Source organism: Sitophilus oryzae, unplaced genomic scaffold (assembly GCF_002938485.1).
Source record: "Sitophilus oryzae breed Bouriz unplaced genomic scaffold, Soryzae_2.0 scaffold_1396_pilon_pilon, whole genome shotgun sequence".
Taxonomy (NCBI): Eukaryota; Metazoa; Arthropoda; class Insecta; order Coleoptera; family Curculionidae; genus Sitophilus; species Sitophilus oryzae.
The window spans coordinates 6,307,613-6,325,569 of NW_022146055.1; the positions used below are offsets into that span (position 1 = coordinate 6,307,613).

Consider the following 17,957-nt stretch of genomic DNA (forward strand, 5'->3'; position numbering starts at 1 on the left):
AATAAAAAAAGAAGGAAGGATACGGTTTTGCAAACCTGAGCTACTTATTAGTAAAACTAGAGATACTCTCAAAAAAATTGTCTTATGCTACAAAGCGATATTGAAAATGTTGCATTATTGAGGTGCGTTCACACGGCTGCGCCGCTCCGCGCCGCTCAAATCATTTTTTTAACATATACTTTTGTGCGCGCTAAAAAAAATACACTTCATAAGTACATGTTAAAAAAATGTTTTGCGCGGAGTGGCGCAGCCGGTGTGAACGCACCTTTGAACACCTCTCATATTTCAGTTTCAAGCAATGTTTACTTTCTAACTGAGAAACCTTGTATATTTGTCAAGAAATTAATATTTCTGAAGCTTCTTAAAAATATATTCCATGTTGTACCAGTACAATAAGATCTAAAAGTTTTATGAGAAAACACCCTAACTTCATGACAGGTAAAGGGTTCTTATAGGAAATTATATTTGAATTTTTTAACTGCCAAAGTTTTTTATTTGCTTTTCGCCATCATTAGTATTTCTTTTAGTTTAGAGTTTATTTTATTTTGCTATTTTTTCAAACGGCATCTTGGACCTATTTTAGCAGATATTTAGTCTTTAGCTATGTTTAAAAGTTTAACAGTATTTGCCTCCACTTGTTACGCATGACCTACTGCAAAATAACGCGAGTGTGTATCAAGACAATTATTTCTGTCTCAGTTTATTAAAATATTTACTGTTATATACTTTCGAAGAGGTTGTACAAAGGTTGTACAAACAACAAAAAATTGTAAAAAACAATTTAATTTCTTACCAAGCACGCATGGTGTTAAAAAAATCTAAATATTGGCTATAACTCAGACTTTGTATTAAGACAAATATCAAGAAAAAAAATAAAAATATAAGCCGCTAAATTCAAAGGTATTTTTACCATTTTGGCAAGTGAAAACTGAAATATAAGGGACGTCTGATATGGATTTAAGCAGCTCGACTAACAGTCACAGCTGCATTTAATTACATTTTAATATCACCCTATAAGAGCTATCATAATTTTTGTTTTGCTATCTTTCGTTTCACAAAAAATACCACAAACCCCAAGGTTTAAGAATAAACAAAAAAAAACAACTGCAACAAAAATTGGACACTCTGTACATTAATACTAGATAACATATTGCAATTTATTTCGACCGGTAAAATCAACATTTGTAGTCGAAATTGGAACAAATTCCATGTGGTTGGATTTCTATAAAAAAAGGGATTGTAATGACGTTTTTTTATGAAAATCAAAATAAATTTAAACAGCTTTAGAACAGTTGAAATTTAACCTTAACCTTAATACTATCGCCATAAATAAATTATCAGAAATTTCTTCATTTAATTAACAATTTTTCAGGATACCTAGATAAATCATACAGTTTTTTGCAATTTTGTATTCCATAATATAAAAATCTGAAATCTTCAGAAAAAAATAAATAACTTTTTGCCATATTTTTTTCTAAAAAATAAAATACGTTTTTTAAAAATATCTCTTTAATTCCAATATTACCCCTCAATATTTTATGGAGGAAACGTAAAGTGCCTTACAATTAACTGCCCTTTATAAAACACATTAACATCAATCATATTTAATAGTAATTAAACTCAAATGGTCACAGAATTACTTCACATTACTAACTCTGTAAATTAGAATTTTTAAAATCATTCGGAAAATTAAACAATATTGTCAATAAAAAGCACAACTTTGGCAGTGAGAAAGAACTAACACCTTCCCTACATCATGAACTGTTAATTATTAAAATTCAACATCATTCAGATGTTTTGATCTATTAATTTGATCACTACTATGTAGTTATACAAAACTGACCAACAAAAAACATATGCAAATATTGATAACATTTTGGAATTTTATAGCTTTATAACATTGAACATCTTTTTATGATCGTATTTTTCTTGAAATATCCGGCGAAACACTGACTAGACAAACATAAAAACAATTTTTGTGTTGTTTTAAATAATTTCATTTATTTGATTTTCCAGAAAAAAATGTTCAAGTAACAATAACTCACAAAAAGTATAATCAAATTATACAGTTAATAAATATAATAAAAATATAAAGCTTACAGCTTTTCTTTCTTTACAAAGACAATAGAAAAATCACAGAGCTGCGAGACAAAATATTGACAGCCAAGCTGTAACATTTTGCATCATTTTACATATATTTCATAAATCACAAAAAAAAGTTTGTGGTGCCCTTTAAACCTTTGCAGAAAAGATTTCGGGTACGATCAGGTGAAATTGAAATACTACAGTTACGTAAAGTAGGTTTTAAGTTATGATGATCCTCTTAGCCCCCTTAGAAACTACAAAGCTATACAGATTTATCAGCCCCTTCCACCAAAAATTTGGCACAAAATCACTTACAAACTCTCTCTTCATTGTTAATAAGATTGTTCATTATTCAGTAAACTTCGCGCAATTTTAAAATATTTATGTTAACAACATAACAGAAACACTATATACATGTAATAGTTATACAATCTGACTAGCAATCCTAAACTAAATATGACTTAGATATAAAAATACACTATACAGTGTGGTTCAACCAGGTAGGAGGAAAACTTATTCTTACAAACAATCCTTCCTCATAAGGCAATGTAGCCATTATTTATCATAACATTCTTAAATCGAGGTTAGAAAGCTAAATTATTATTAAACGTAGCATATCATTGCTTAACATCGATGACATATCTCATTTTAAATTATTGTACTGACTTTAAAACGAAAGACCTGTCATATTTTTGTATTTCAATATTAAACACATAATCCTACTATACTCAATTTGAAATTTGCCTTCGGCAAAACTGGATATCCTAACAACGTCTATTAATATTTATTTTCTTTCTTTATTTGTAGGATAATATATCATAATAAGGACAGGAAGAGGCCCAAGTTTCGGCTTAATTCGTCGACCATGATTTTTTAAGCAAAACTTTTTGGGGAGTAGCTTTAGGGGAAAATTTGTAACACCGTACTCGGCCAGCTTTATACGAAAAATGGTCCCAAATGGCCGAAAAATCAGTTTTTTGCAAATATCTGTCAAAATATGCAATTTACAAAATCAATTCCAAATTTTGATAAATATTCGCGAAATAGAAACATGTTTTTCAATTTCTTATAGCCCTCATTCACCCAGAACTTTCTGGACCACCTTGTATATTGGCAAAATTTCTAATACTGGCCCTATGTGCCTATGAATTGAAAATAAGAAACATTTTATAAAAATAAATAAGCATTTAGATGCAATTTTCCACACTGCATTGCACCACCTGTATAATAGACAAAATTAGTATACTTAGATTTTTTTCTTCCTGAATAATGCTGATAAAGAAAAAATTACAAGAATAAAATAAGACAACTACAGAGTAACACTATTCTTTAAAGAATTGATTAAATTATTTATCCTTTGGCAAATAGGAAATTTATATATTATAAAATGAATTTCAATTTCACCCAAAACCCTCTTTAATCATATCAAACACAGACGTGTTTCAACAACATAAAAGAAATAAATAATAATTTTTAGTATTTCTTTAATAACATATAATAGAGAATCTAACAGATGTGTCTCTGGTTTAACACTGCACAAAAACCAACTTGGTTACTGTTCTCAATTATTCTATCGTCCATTTATAGCCCCACCTCTACGCTTTATACAATCATTTCTTAGGAACAGGACTAAAATTATTATAAGATAATTTTTTCATCCCTAAGCGTATTTCAACAGTAACCTTATTTAATAAAATTACTGTCTGTTTCAGTTTTAAACTGAATTTAATATAAATCTCTCTGTTAAATATATCACATACCAGCTATATCACATCTCCGTAAAATCATCCAAACAAAAGTTAACCATTATTTTTTTGGAGCTAATAATTTGTTCAATCTATTTTCGTTTTGTGGTTAAAAAAACAGTTAACTTTTGAAAGTTAGTGCTGCTCCTCTGCCAAAATCAGACTGAACATCTGTTAAACATACAAAAAATACGTGGGGCGCTAAAGTGACGACAGCGTCTATCCAATTTTTTTAATTTGTTATATTTTAATAAATCTAATATTTTTAGTCTAAAATCGGCTCCTAGCCTACTTTAAACTCGTTCCACCATCTTGTTGGGTATTATTGCCAACCTGAAAGAATATAGAACAATATAAGCTATTTTTATGAACTAACATATTGAACTAATTTAAAATATTAAAATAAATATTTCCTTACAAATTTCAATATTTTTAATAGTGCAGTAATTTTATATTTGTTTTAAAAATTCTTATTACAAAATCCTGCAAATTTAGTAAATTTTCAATAATCTTTCCTACGTATTTTCCATAGTTATTGCCTGTATTCAGCAGACGGAATATGATTGGTAATCGGTTACTTACGATTAGTAATCGTTGTCTAGTGATTTGTAATTTTTGTGAATGCTTTTCATTAAATTCTACGATTAACGGGAGAGGGCCCTAGTTTTTATTTAATTTTTGACATGGTTTTTGACTTTTTTATATTTATTTATTTATATGATTTTCATTTATACCGTTTGTGTATTTAATAAATAATATTTATTTTTTTTTACTTTAATTTTTACACTAATAATTTTGTTTACAAATTTTTAAATAACGACGAAATAAATAGTAACAAATGCATCAATAGTAAGTTTTCTATAAATAATCTTGCATGGCATTCAGAGATTGTCATATTGTTAACACTTTTTATATAAGCAAATAGGTAATCGCTAATCACAAATCGCTTTTTGGGAACAAATGTAAAAATGGCGTTCGATTACCAATCGGCAATTAGTCTCGGCCGCTCAAAGTGCCGTCCATGCGTGTGCATTTGTGTCTTCAACAGAATGGACGGCACTTTGAGCAGTTTTTGTAAATGTTTTGAATAAATAATGCAACTTGAAATTTACGTTTCACTCCACCTCCTGCCAAAACGGCACATTTCCGGACATGGGTTCCTATACTCAAATTACTTGTTTTGATGCCCTCTACAACCCCTTTCAGTTTGTCGCACTAATTGTGGGACACCCTGTATATGTCCTAGTCTGGTTATGGAAAATTAAGACTAATAATTACAAAAATCGGAACAAAAAAAAATAAAGCTCATGAAATTCTACTTGAAAAAATGAAGGAGGTGGATGTGGAAGCTTCTCTCCAAAGTGTAAAAAATAAAATAGACTCTTTTTTTAGCAATTTCCGCGAGGAACTAAAGAAGATGATAGCACAGATTATACAGATTATAATCTTTGTTTTTTCTTTATTGTTTTTCGTGGTTCCAATTTTCGGAATCGGGCACTAGTTACGTGACTAGTTTGCGCACATAGCACGCCCACTTATGGCCTCTAAAATTGTGCACAGCGCCTGACCGGCACAGTTATTAGAGAGATATCGGAAAACCGAATAGCGTCATCCAGTATTTACGCGTACCTTATCATGGTTACGATATGCGCGAGTCAATTTTTAACGCAACACCCGCTAATAACGTTACCGCCTGACGTAATTTGCGGATCAATTACACTAAGCGCTCTTTCTAAACCTTTTTTTTAAAAACCTCTGATAACGTTTAAAAATTGCTTAAATGGGCATGTGCGGGTATTTGACAATCGGAGCCGGCCGGCGAGATCTTTTATTTTAGGTTATGTTTGAATTGTTTTGAATTATTGCTTTAGTTTTATTAGGTAATTTGATATTTAAGTAGCTGGGATTAGTTTTAATTAAATAAATATGGCCCAAAATATGGATTCCACCTCTTCCAATACTAAAGAACCTATAAAGAGTCTTAGGTTTACAGCAGATGATGACTTAGCCCTTCTAAGAGAATTTGTTGCTTGTTGCCCTAAACCCACTGGCAGACGTTGAACAATAAAGCACTGGAAATAAGCACTTTAGCCCTTTAGTTTTAAAATACCTAGTAAACAAAACAATTTCAAAGTTTTAAATTCAAAGTTAGGTTAAGTTTAAATAGCGGACGCGACGCGATCAGAATTCTTTCCGATCCGATAACTATAAATGAAGAGTTAATACCACCTCACATAAAGGAAATAACACCTGGCCTTATTAACGTCCATGCACGCTATTCGGTTTAGCGATATCTCTCTATTACGCTGTTTATTGTTATTTTACGCGAGTTTATTTTTGCGCACAGGAAATTTGACTCGTTTGCACATCGTCATAAAAAACAATTTTCGTACCACGAATTAAGCTTGATTTTCATGCATCCGTTGTCCGACGATACGATGATACGATATTAATTTTATTGGTTGAATTTAAAGACTTCGATTGGTTAACCGTTTCTAACAAATTGTCAAGTCAACCAATAAAATTAATATCGGACCATCGTATCAATGGATAACGGACGCATGAAAATCAAGCTTTAGGGACAAGATTTTTATCTGTATACTTATAGGATACCTAATCTGTGATGATAGATTCTGGTATCTTTTAAATAACCAATCTTTAGCACACTTTTTTTCTATTTTTCTTCTTTTTTAATTTTAATGTTTCTATCGCTGAGTCGCTGAGTACTGCAAGTAAATCGACGCATTTCATTTTGTTACCGTTTTACACTGACGTAGTGTGTATGCAAATACAGTTTTAGTTGTCTAGTTCAGCAGTGTTAATCGACGATTAGCAGTGCTAATAAACAACGAGGTCTGTGGCCGCCTTAACTCAAAGTTATTTTTATAAATACATAATTAACATACCAATGGGTGTGGTTGGTCCGGTCCTCCACCTAACTGGGGGACGCTGCCCCCCGCAGGCTGTTTAATTTTGTCGCAGTAATCGCTGAGAATGTCACGAAACCGCGACCAGCACTTCTCAGGCAACGTTATGGCGGTGCGAAAATTCGTTTTCACTTCGGATATACGCATATAAACTCCACGATTATTCTGACCTATAACAATAAACGCCCAAATAACAAATGTAAATTCAGTTTTAACATATAGATTTAATTTCTAAATACCTATTCTTATTAATAGATCATCTATTTGTATTAAAATAACATAACATTATACTACCAAATTTTAATTAGACAGGATTCTTTTGCTTTGTTATTACGTTATGTGCAACTGTATGACTGATAACTAAAAATATATATATTTTTTAATTTACAATACCTTTTCTTATATAACACAAAAAACAAAAATAGAATTAAAAAAAAAGCTAACTACGCCAATGGATTCCACGTAAAAAGCTCAATCCGTCTTTATACTTTTGTTAAGTTATCAATCAGATTCATTCAAAATTACCATATATCATGGAAATTAAAGCCACGAAATTTATTTTTTGCGACATCAATAATGAAGATAACCCTCATTTGTGTAACCAAAATGGAACACTGTACAGATAAAATAATACACTTATTTAAATAATTAAAAACAAAAGAGTAGGCAATTGAGCCCGACTTAAGAGTAGTAAATTTAAAGAAGTTAAATCACTATATAAAAACAATTACTGATGGGATAACTCGATCGAGTACTCGATTGTTGAAATAACCGACATTGCTCGATTATGAACGAGCGATGGAAGTGACAAGTTACAAGCGACGAACGCAAGCGATCCTAGAATGAAATAAATTGAAATCCGATTTTAATGTAACATATTCGAAACAAAACCGAGCGAATTTTCTACATACATTGCAGGTAGCAAATTTACACAACGTTATCCGTTATCTGAGTAACAAAATTTTACGACTTACATCGACAATGCTTTAAACTAAACTGAACCAAGCGAATTACTCGTCGCTAGCTATTTGCCACTTGCTATTCATCACCCAAAGAATATGTGCTCTGCGCGAAAATGTGCTTAAATACGAGCGAAATTTTGTTCGAGCGATCGCTCGATTATTGAAATCGCTTGAAACTCGAGTACTCGATTATTGAAATTAATCGGTTTTTCCCATCACTAAAAACAATATTGAATTATAATCCCTGATACGTACCTATGTCAAAATAGAAATTTTTATTATCCACATGCATATGTCTGCCCTCAGGTAAATCGGGCTTATATGCATGCTCGTCGGTACTAAATTCATCCAACAGATCTGTTAGGGCATCTCTAAATTCAATCATCCCTTGTGCTGGGATAGCTACCTAAAAAACATAAAAATATTATTTACATATTAAAATTTGTAACAGATTTTCTTTATTAATTGTATTTCTCTTAAAATCAATCAATTTTCTGTTCCTTTTAAAATCAATATTGATACTATTAATTTATTTGATTTGTTTAAAAATGTTCTAGGTACTTCAAATATATATACAAAAGCTTTTTTAAAAATTATGCTAAATATTAATAACTGTTATAGAAAGTATGTTACGTAAAAAAATATAGAAGAGATACCTAACTGTCTACCACTATTTATGACATTTTGGAAATGTTTTCACCATTTTATTGGTTTGGCGTCATGTCGGCTATGGTGGCCAGTAGGGTTTTCAAATTCCAAACCGAGATCACAGATATCTCGATATTATATCCCTTGATCCCAGAAAATCTCGAAAATTTTAAATTCCCAATATAAAATGATTTGACTTGATACACTTTAGCCTTTCAAAGATCATATTTTATTTATATTAAGCAGAACGTCAATATCTAAAAGTTATATTCCCGTGTTTACTATAGTATTTTTTCAGAATTGATTTTTTTTTATTTACCTACTAAATACAAATGTTACTTTGTTATGTCTATTTTAAAGGAGCTCTTTTCTCATTTTCTTTTTGGCATATGTAGCTGCATTTTTATGAAGTATTCCTTTAGATTACATTTTTCATTCTAATAGTCAATCCCGGGATAATAGGTTCTAATCCCGGGATTTCAAAACAGGATCCTGATCCCCAAAATTGGACCTTACGGGCCAGTGTATTTATGCAAACTCTTTAAAAAACTCAATATCATCTAGAATTTGAAAACAAAGAAGTCATTGAAAAAAACTCCAGAATTAAAACTAAGGGAATGGACCTATGAAAAATTGCAGGTAAGTTTTTATAAACCTTTAAACAATCATGTTTAGTTATGAAAAATTCAGTCATACTAAACTAAAATCGAAAGTTTAAGAGAAAAGCAAAACTAAATTTGTAGACAAAACAACAAAATTAAACGGAAGAGCGTATAAATTGTAGGTCACCATCCTGTCAACAAAATGAAGTTTTATTCTTTTATACATATAAAGTGGCAATGCTGAAAAATATTGGCAACCGAATGCTTCACAATCTACTAGAAAATTAAAAGTGAGTGATTGAGAAAAACTGATAAGTTAAGTTGGTAGAAAAACTGATAAGTTAAGTTTTAATCAAATATGGCATAACAGCAGTTGTATGAAAAGCACTAACTACATAATATCGTCCCATTGCTGCCAAAAGTAACTAACTTACTTTTTATTACTTCCGAGAAAAATGCGTCTAAAGATGAATTGCATTACAAAAAGATGTTATAGTTAGTAACTATTCGGTATTAAAATAAAAAATAAATAGCCAGAAATCGTAGTTAATGACTTTTGCAATCGATTCTCTGCTTCAAAACATAGTTAGTGATTGAATTTGGTTGTTCGGAAAAATTTTAGTGACTTTTGGCAGCAATAGGACGATATGTTTTCGACAGACGACATCCAAAAAATGACAGAAAACAAGATTTGTCAGTTAATTAAAATGACACACACCACTGTCACTGTCCACTGGGCAGACTATATTATCTTTCTACATAAACTTTAGTTGGCAGTAATAAATTTATCTTTTATTCTTACTTGCGAACGAGGTCCCCCTCTGGTAATGGTTTGAGAGACGCGCAAAAAGCGCCCTCGTGAATTTTCTTTCAGATCCAGATAGTAGCGACGATTGTCTTTAATCATCATTTCAGACTTGAGTTTCCCATCTTCAGGAACGTTGTCGGGATTAGGTGGACCTATAAGAGAAACTGAATGGTTAAATAAGTGAATAGCAGAGAACTAAACGATTGAAATTATTTCTTATTGTTTACAAAATTGTCCATTTACTAAGAGACTAACAATCTCCTTAGCCCCCTACAAGATACTTTCCACAAAAAATAACACTTTCCAGATTATATAAAAGTATTGGTTGCCAGGTACCTTACAAAAAAGAACATTTTTTCATTAAATAATCTTCTTTCTGTAGAAGCTTCATGAATAGTTAGTTGAATAATGAGAAACTCATTAAACATAAGAATACAGATATTCAGTGGCGATCCACGGGGGGAAAGGTCTTTGGGAGCTCAAACCAACTTAGTTCAGTCAAGTAATACTTAATTTTGTTGACAGTTTAGAGTGTAGCCCCCCCCCCCTTCCCGAATCCTGAATCTACCACTGCATATATTCAATACCAATTAAACTTTTAGTTACGTAATCGAGGGCGCGATTTTTAAATTCATTGTTGTCAACCACGGACATATTCGACGCCGGGCTGACTAATTGGAATTTTTTTCCCGCTGGGGATACAGGTGGCAAGTCTACTAAAAAAAAGTTACCACATTTATTTACTAATTTCCTGACATTGTCATTCGTTTTGACATTTAGTTTTGTATTACGAGTTTTTGGTTCAAATGAACTATGTTGTGATATTTTTAAACTTAAATTTTTTTACTAGCAGTTAGTTGGACATTGCTCCTTTTAGAACCTCTTTTAGAACAAAGTGTACAAGATAGCTTAATAGCCGTAAAAAACTCATCGCAACTTTATTAGAATATTTTGAACGCAAAAGCGATAGTAATGGCTTTTTATGTCCCTTAAGTGCTGTTTATTTATATATCTCAATAGTGTAAAATAAATTCAATGAATATATTTTTAAAGTTTTTAACCGTGGATGGTTGTTGGTTTGTATAAAAAAGAGCAGTACAAGAAGTAAATGTCATTATGGTAGAAAAAAGGAAAAAAAAATGTTGATAAGGAGAGTTCTAGAATTTTCAGTTCATTGGTATTTTATTAAACAGTCACTGTTTGATCGAGCTCGAAATAACAATGTAAAAATTAAAATTTTTAAAAAATCTTTTTGTTTGTGTTTAAAAGAAAAGTAATATCGTTGGATATGTATTTTAATATTTTATAAAGGAAATGTTCTTGTAGTCCAATGTTATACGATGCTAGTTTTTAAGGCCTTTTTGTGCAAAGGATGTGTTTTTTGCTAACTGACTCAGTCGTAAGTCGTTTTTTCTGTTATAGAATTTTAAAGTTTTAATGCCTTTTTTATTTATACATTTTAGAAACTGTCCTGATGATGGGAATAAAATTCTCGAAAGCTTGACAAATTTGAAAAAGTAGTTTTATCGGCCTATGTGGGATTATTGACTGCATCCTCACTTAAATTTTGAGTTTTTTCTTAACTTAGTCAGTCACGACTAACCTGCTATATTTATAATTAATGTATTTTTGTTTCCTAAAATATTTTGATAAAAAGATGTGAAAAAGTGGTCAACGCTGTGCTTGTCAAGCTTAATCACGTGACTAAAAGTTTATTTGATATGAACTATACTTGTTTACTATATGTCAGCAAATATAATCAACATAAAAAAGAGAAAAAATGTTCATTAAGTCAAGGCCCATAGATGTATACGATATTCACTAAGGGCTCGAACACACCGACGACCAGGTCGCACCGGCCAGGCCGCAGCTACCTCTAAAACAATTAAATAAAATGATATAGCGCACACTAACGTCCTGACCGTCCATTGGTCGTTGCGACCAGAAGACTGCACGGAAATATTATTATTTTCTGCCGCTCGTTGCCGGTTTTCTTCCAATTTAATAATTTTTCAGATGAAATCCCTCAAATTCAAGGCACAATATTTTATTCTCTATAAGATATAGTGTTTTAGTGTAGTTTTTGCACACGTGCAGAAAATCCAAAGAAATAGTATACAGACTGGATCAAAGGTAAACTTAAATCTAATCCCTTTTTTTTATGAAGGGTCGATTCTAGTAAAAACTCAAAACATTTTTATATGACATACCTACTCTATTTATGGTTGGTATGATACCTGTTATTATGCCTTTGAGTTTCGATGTTTAAAAAATAAAAAAAATAATATTTAAAGTTTTTCTACAACCACTTGTTTTTTTTTATTAAATTAGTTTTTTTTAGTTGTATTGTAGTCATGTACAAGGAGGACAACTGTATTTTAAATATGATATTTAATTTAACGTTTTTCAAACAGGGTTCATTAGACTATATTTCTACTAGGTACATTATTTTGAAAAAAAATTAAGAAAGTAACTTAAACATTCATAAAAATAGAAGTAATTACTGTTGTAGATTCTTCGTTATATTGTAAACATTGAAATAACTGGAAGCTAAACTTTCTACCTGCTTATATTTAGAGCCAGTGTCTGACGATCTTTTTTTACGATGGCCCTAATATGTTTACTTCTAAAGTCGATAAGGGCGCCATATCAGTAGAAAAAAGAAACAGAATATCTCCCTTTTTGTCGGTCGCGCGTACACAATGCTTTTTGTTTGTTTTGAATAGCAACTTCGCTTTTTAGTTAACTCGGATATTTTAACATTTCTGAAACAATATTTTCTAATTGGTAAAACGTAAAAAATCGTTAGATTTGACAACTCTGTTGAAACTAGTCGTTCATCTGGCCGCAGCTAAAAACGCAATACATCCGGCCAGCCGACGCGACGGCCATGTCGTTGCGACCTGGTCATCAGTGAGTTCGAGCCCTAATAAATGTAGGTAATATAAAAGTAATCTAAATAAAAAGCCGGTATCAACATTTCAAGATATTACGAACAAAAAAAACAATATCTGTTTATTTTTTAACATTTACTCAAAATTTTAATAAAATTGTTTGTCACAGATCTTTTTCATTTGAAAGTAAAAAATAAAAGCTTGTAATTATAGTCAAAATATTAAATAGTGTAAGGCTTATAACTTACGAAAAAAATAAATATTCACGTTTAACTTGAGAAACAGTATTAGTAACAAATTAGGAATCAACCCTTCAAAAAGATGTTTCATTATTAAAAAATATTAACTCCAAAAATATTAAAAGTATTAAATGTACTACTTAATGTAATAAAAAAACATTTAAATAGCAATTACAGTTATTATTCATCTTCAAAGCTAATCCAATGTAAAAAATACTTAGTAGGTAGTTATATTTTTTTACCATTTTAGTGCTTTTTAGAGTTAGTATTAATTTTTACATAAACGTTATTATCTACTCCGTAAGTACATTATTTTTTATATTAGAGAAATAAAATAAATAAATTTTACCGAGAGAAGAATAGTAGTCGCTAAATGTGGAAAGATGATCTCGAAACTCTGCGGCAGTTGATAAAGCAAGAAATATCTGTGATCTTCTACCATCAGCTCCAATCTAGAAATCAGGAAGCATATTAACTATCTCAATAAATAGTGAAACAATTGAAGAAGCTGTAGTACCACAAAACATGTATTTTTGAAAATATAAGTGGAAAGTAATAGAAACGCAAGTTTTATTTTTTCATATTGTTCCATTTCCTCTTGTTACCTAGTTTTAGTAACAGTATTTTGAAATAGTTCAACTATACGTTTTTGATGTTTAATAATTAATTAAAGTGTGCTCCAAAATGCGACACGGTTGATTAAGATTTTTTTGATTTCTGCGATTGCATTCAATTTCTAACATGTTTTGCACACGGGAATGAAAATAAGCTGTCATTGTTTAAGTATTAGCTGATTGAAAGAATTGGGATGATAAAGATACGCAACCTAATGGGCGAATTCGTGACAAGGCTGATTTGATTTCCTTACATCTCAAGTGCTGTACGATGGAGACACCAGTCGTTCTGCGGTCAACGCATAAAATACTTATTTTCTCTAATTCAACCCTCGAAGGCATATCGAAGACGGCGTGGATCTGAAAGCGACAGTGTTGCCATATTAAAATGTATAATATCTGTAATACGTTTGACAAACATTTCTTTGGATACAAAATCCGCGTTTATGTATTGATAATGTATTTGTGTTAAATATAGAATAAACAACAAAAATAAAAATTCTTTTATAGGCCCTGAATATGTCGTATGATCGCAAAAAGTCGTTTAGTTAGCTTGGAAATGACAATTATTGACATTTACCATAATATTTTACATATGAAATTACAGCGATCTTTTCCAAGCCAACTCTGATGCAAACTGACTATATTAAATTGTTTAATGATAGAAAATCCGTATTATTAACGTACTGTAGGCAAAATCCGTAAATCTACGGATTAATCAGTAGTTCTGGCAACACTGTCTCCGGCAACCACTCACTCTGTCGTCTGAACGCAGAACTACGGTACAGTATTCTTTATCTGCTGCCCTGTAAACGACTATCAGCGCGCATCGGCGCAGAGCTAAACTAAATCTCGGAATTTTTTGGACAGGCTGATGGTAATGTCAGCTAGGTACTTCTCGGACAGGTTTTGTGCCATGAAAACCTGGAAAAAAAAGGTTGCGTATCTTCTTATTTCTTCAATCACCGGTATTAGTATTACTATTCCATGTAAAACACCATAGTTGTATAGAAAAATAGTAATTTTTTACAATAAAAAATATATCATATTATTTATTATATTTTCCACCTTATTTTGATACTTCATAGTTAACAGTATTTTCAAAATTAAAACTTGTAAAATTTCAAGAAAAAAAAGAAAAGCCAGAAAAATTGACATAATTTTTCAATCGGTAATTTATTTTAGCATCAGTACCAATCACTAATCCTAAAATCCTCTAACACAGTATTGCCCATGGTACAAAGAATACAAGGTATGATCGATAGCGGCTCCAATTTCGTTCAGTTCGCGCATACCACCTGTGACGTCACTAGGAAAATAATGAATAAATAAAAAATAAAGAAAGTTGACAGGAGATCTGTATTTTTTGGGGTTATGGTTAAAAATTGTTTATTTTTAAGACTTTTTAGTTCGTTTAATTTAATAATTACTAAAACCAGCAGTTTCAAAAATATATTTAAAAATAATAATTATCTATTAACATGGATTTGGATTCATCTAAATAGAACCTTTTACTCTGAATCTGTAGCATTTTGTTGCCAATTTTTGTTCCATCTGGACCCTGTTGATCTGTGTAACAATAGTGTTTTTTACTATTTTAAAGCACAAACATAAAAAAATTCTGTCTCAAATGCTTTTTTAAAATTTAAACATTTAATTAAATGTTAACTTGGATCTCTCCAATGTTCACTCCTACCACAACCATTCAATTTGATTTATCTCTATTTGTGATACACAAAACATTAACCAACTCAAAAATATATTTAAAATAATAATTATCTATTAACATGGATTTGGACCATAATAGGTAAGAATACTAAATTTATTTCTGTATTCGGTATAAAATTGTTTATTAGGTTTTTAGTTTGCGATGTTTATGGTAAATAATTTTTATGTTCATTGCCTCTGAATTCACATGAGGACAGAGATGAGGATATCTATGGAAAAGTAACCACAAGAGGAATTGTTACATCATTTAAAAAATGTTGGGAATTATATTGTTTCCCATCTAAAAATAGAAAATGCCAATGCAGATGAATGTATTGTAATTGTGATAGAAGTAATTCCAAGGGTGAAGTTTATTATAATTAGTGATCTGGTGCTTCTTTTTATATGTAGATGTTTCAGGTTTTGAGAATAAATCGGTTGAACGAAACCCAAAATTTAGAGGAAGTATTTGCATACCCAGAATATGCCCATCAAGGATTATATAGCTCAAATTTCCTTTGATCGTAGGCAATTATTCAATGCAAATTAACTTTTTAAGTGACTGAAATATTAAATAGTTTACAATCTGGTATATCACTGTAAAACTATATTACTTTTAGGTACAATTAGGGCCACATACACTTCAAAAAGTAGAATATTATTTTATATTAAATGAGGTATTGTACCAACAATCAATTTATATTAATACCGCAGATTAAAAAATAACAGAATAAATAGTTCTTTCTTTTTATACTACAAAAATTAACTATAGAATACAACAGTATTTAAAAAAAAAGTTATGTCCCTGCCGAGATTCAACTCCGGTCTCGCTTCCCTAGCCCAACTCCTTACGCACTGCTCCACAGTAACTTGCTTAGCGACAATTCAATGACGGTATATAAACAAAAAAACAGGTTTATAACAATACCTTGACGATTTGAACTGGCGCGCGGAGCGTGCTGACCAATAGCGCCTGTTATCACCTGTGACGTAGCGACCAACCTGCGCAATATCATACCTTGTATTCTTTGTACCATGGTATTGCCAACTATTTCATTCATTGTTGACCATTCCATATAATTTTTATTTATAAATTATATTTTATCATTGAATTAAAATGGACCAACCATAACTGTATAGTTAATAACACAAACATACTATAACTTAGAAATTATGCTAATATGAAAATTAAGCTTTTTGAATTTTTTTATTTATATCTATAATTATTATAAAACTCACCTCTGCAACTTTAATAAATCTACCCCTTCTATTTTGTTTCACATCTAAATAGAACCTTTTACTCTGAATCTGTAGCATTTTTGTTGCCAATTCTTGTTCCATCTGACCCTGTTGACCTGTAACAATAGTGTTTTTTTACTATTTTAAAAGCACAAACACAAAAAAAAATTTCTGTCTCAAATGCTTTTTTAAAATTTAAATTATTTAATTAAATAAAAACTAACTTGGATCTCTCCAATGTTCAATTCTACCAATAACCCATTCAATTTGATTTAATTCCATAACTTATTTGTGATACACAAACATTAACTAACTCAAAAAACACACAAAAATATAGAAAAGATACTTTACCGGCCAAATGCGCGCATAAACTAAATATGATTCACTTAATGAAAGAGCAATAGTAAAAATCTACTACTATAGAACTCACAAATTCCCAGAAAGGCAATGAGTCATCTTTTGGAATCTCATTCAAAATTATAAGAATTGAGATTTTGGAGAATAATTTCTTAAAAAAAATGGATAGAACACTGCTTCAAACAAAGAGGTGCAAAATGTAACCTAGGTATTAAGGTGAAAATAAAAGGATATAGACTTACCTGAGTCATATTCACTTCCTTGCTCCATACCGTGATATTCTATAAAAACAGAATTAGTTAAAAACCTTCTTAATTAATATAATTTAAAATATCATCTCTTTATTAATCTGACAGTAAGCATTTTTTTGCGAAAATTGATCAAAAACATTAAATTGGATGCTAAGGGTGAGAATCCCTTGTTTTGACATTCACTTTGAAATAGAAAGGCAACCGAACTGACGTTGGCCAAGGTCACTATATTTGACTATGACAATACTTTAGATATTGCAGAATTTTTGCTGCTTTCCTTGCCTATTAAATTTATTTCCTCACAGTTTCAGCACCAAATTACGACACTAGTTACATTTTTGTACCAATCTGAATTAAAATTCTACCCCAACTCGTCGAAGAACTACCGAAATTTAATTTTTTCTAGCCTTCTTCAATCGAATTTTACGCCATCTTGGTCCACTTGTCAGGTTCAGAAGCGAATTTACCGGACAAAACATGGAAATATTTCACCGAAAATTTGTTCACGTATTCAAAAAAGTGTGAAGTATAAGATTTTTACAAAACTATAAGCTATATTTTACTCACTTTGCGAACTAGAACCTTCATCTCCACTACCTATATCCGACATCGCAAGCCCTACTCACACACACACAACCTTCTATTTTAGGGAAAATCGAAATGTTACTAGTAAAATATGTCAGGATTATATGAAACTCAGAGCCGCACTTCCACAAAATTCTATTTTAACTTTTTTAAATTTACAGATATTTAAATTACTTTTAAAACGATCAAATACCAGAAACAATTTTAATATGACCTACGGTATAAAAATAAAATAATATTAGGTGGTTTATCTCACTAAAAAATAAGAAAATCAATTATTTTACAATAATTACC

At 30.8% G+C, this 17,957-nt stretch overlaps 1 protein-coding gene across 2 annotated transcripts; it reads right to left on the reverse strand.

Annotated features, from left to right (window-relative positions):
* Window positions 1–1,491: 1,491 nt before the first annotated feature.
* Window positions 1,492–17,888, reverse strand: LOC115875958 (transcriptional activator protein Pur-beta). Of its 2 annotated transcripts, XM_030891568.1 has the most exons (8): window positions 17,646–17,888; window positions 17,070–17,108; window positions 16,471–16,586; window positions 13,260–13,362; window positions 9,772–9,929; window positions 7,975–8,125; window positions 6,737–6,927; window positions 1,492–4,163 (listed from the first exon to the last, which is right to left on the reverse strand). In XM_030891568.1, exons 1-8 carry the CDS (start codon window positions 17,686–17,688, stop codon window positions 4,119–4,121), a joined length of 846 nt encoding a protein of 281 aa, XP_030747428.1. In that variant the 5' UTR covers window positions 17,689–17,888; the 3' UTR covers window positions 1,492–4,118. The 2 variants fall into 2 exon arrangements, with proteins under 2 accessions (XP_030747428.1, XP_030747429.1); XM_030891569.1 differs by lacking the exons at window positions 17,070–17,108; window positions 17,646–17,888 and adding an exon at window positions 16,695–16,828.
* Between the last annotated feature and the right edge of the window lie 69 nt (window positions 17,889–17,957).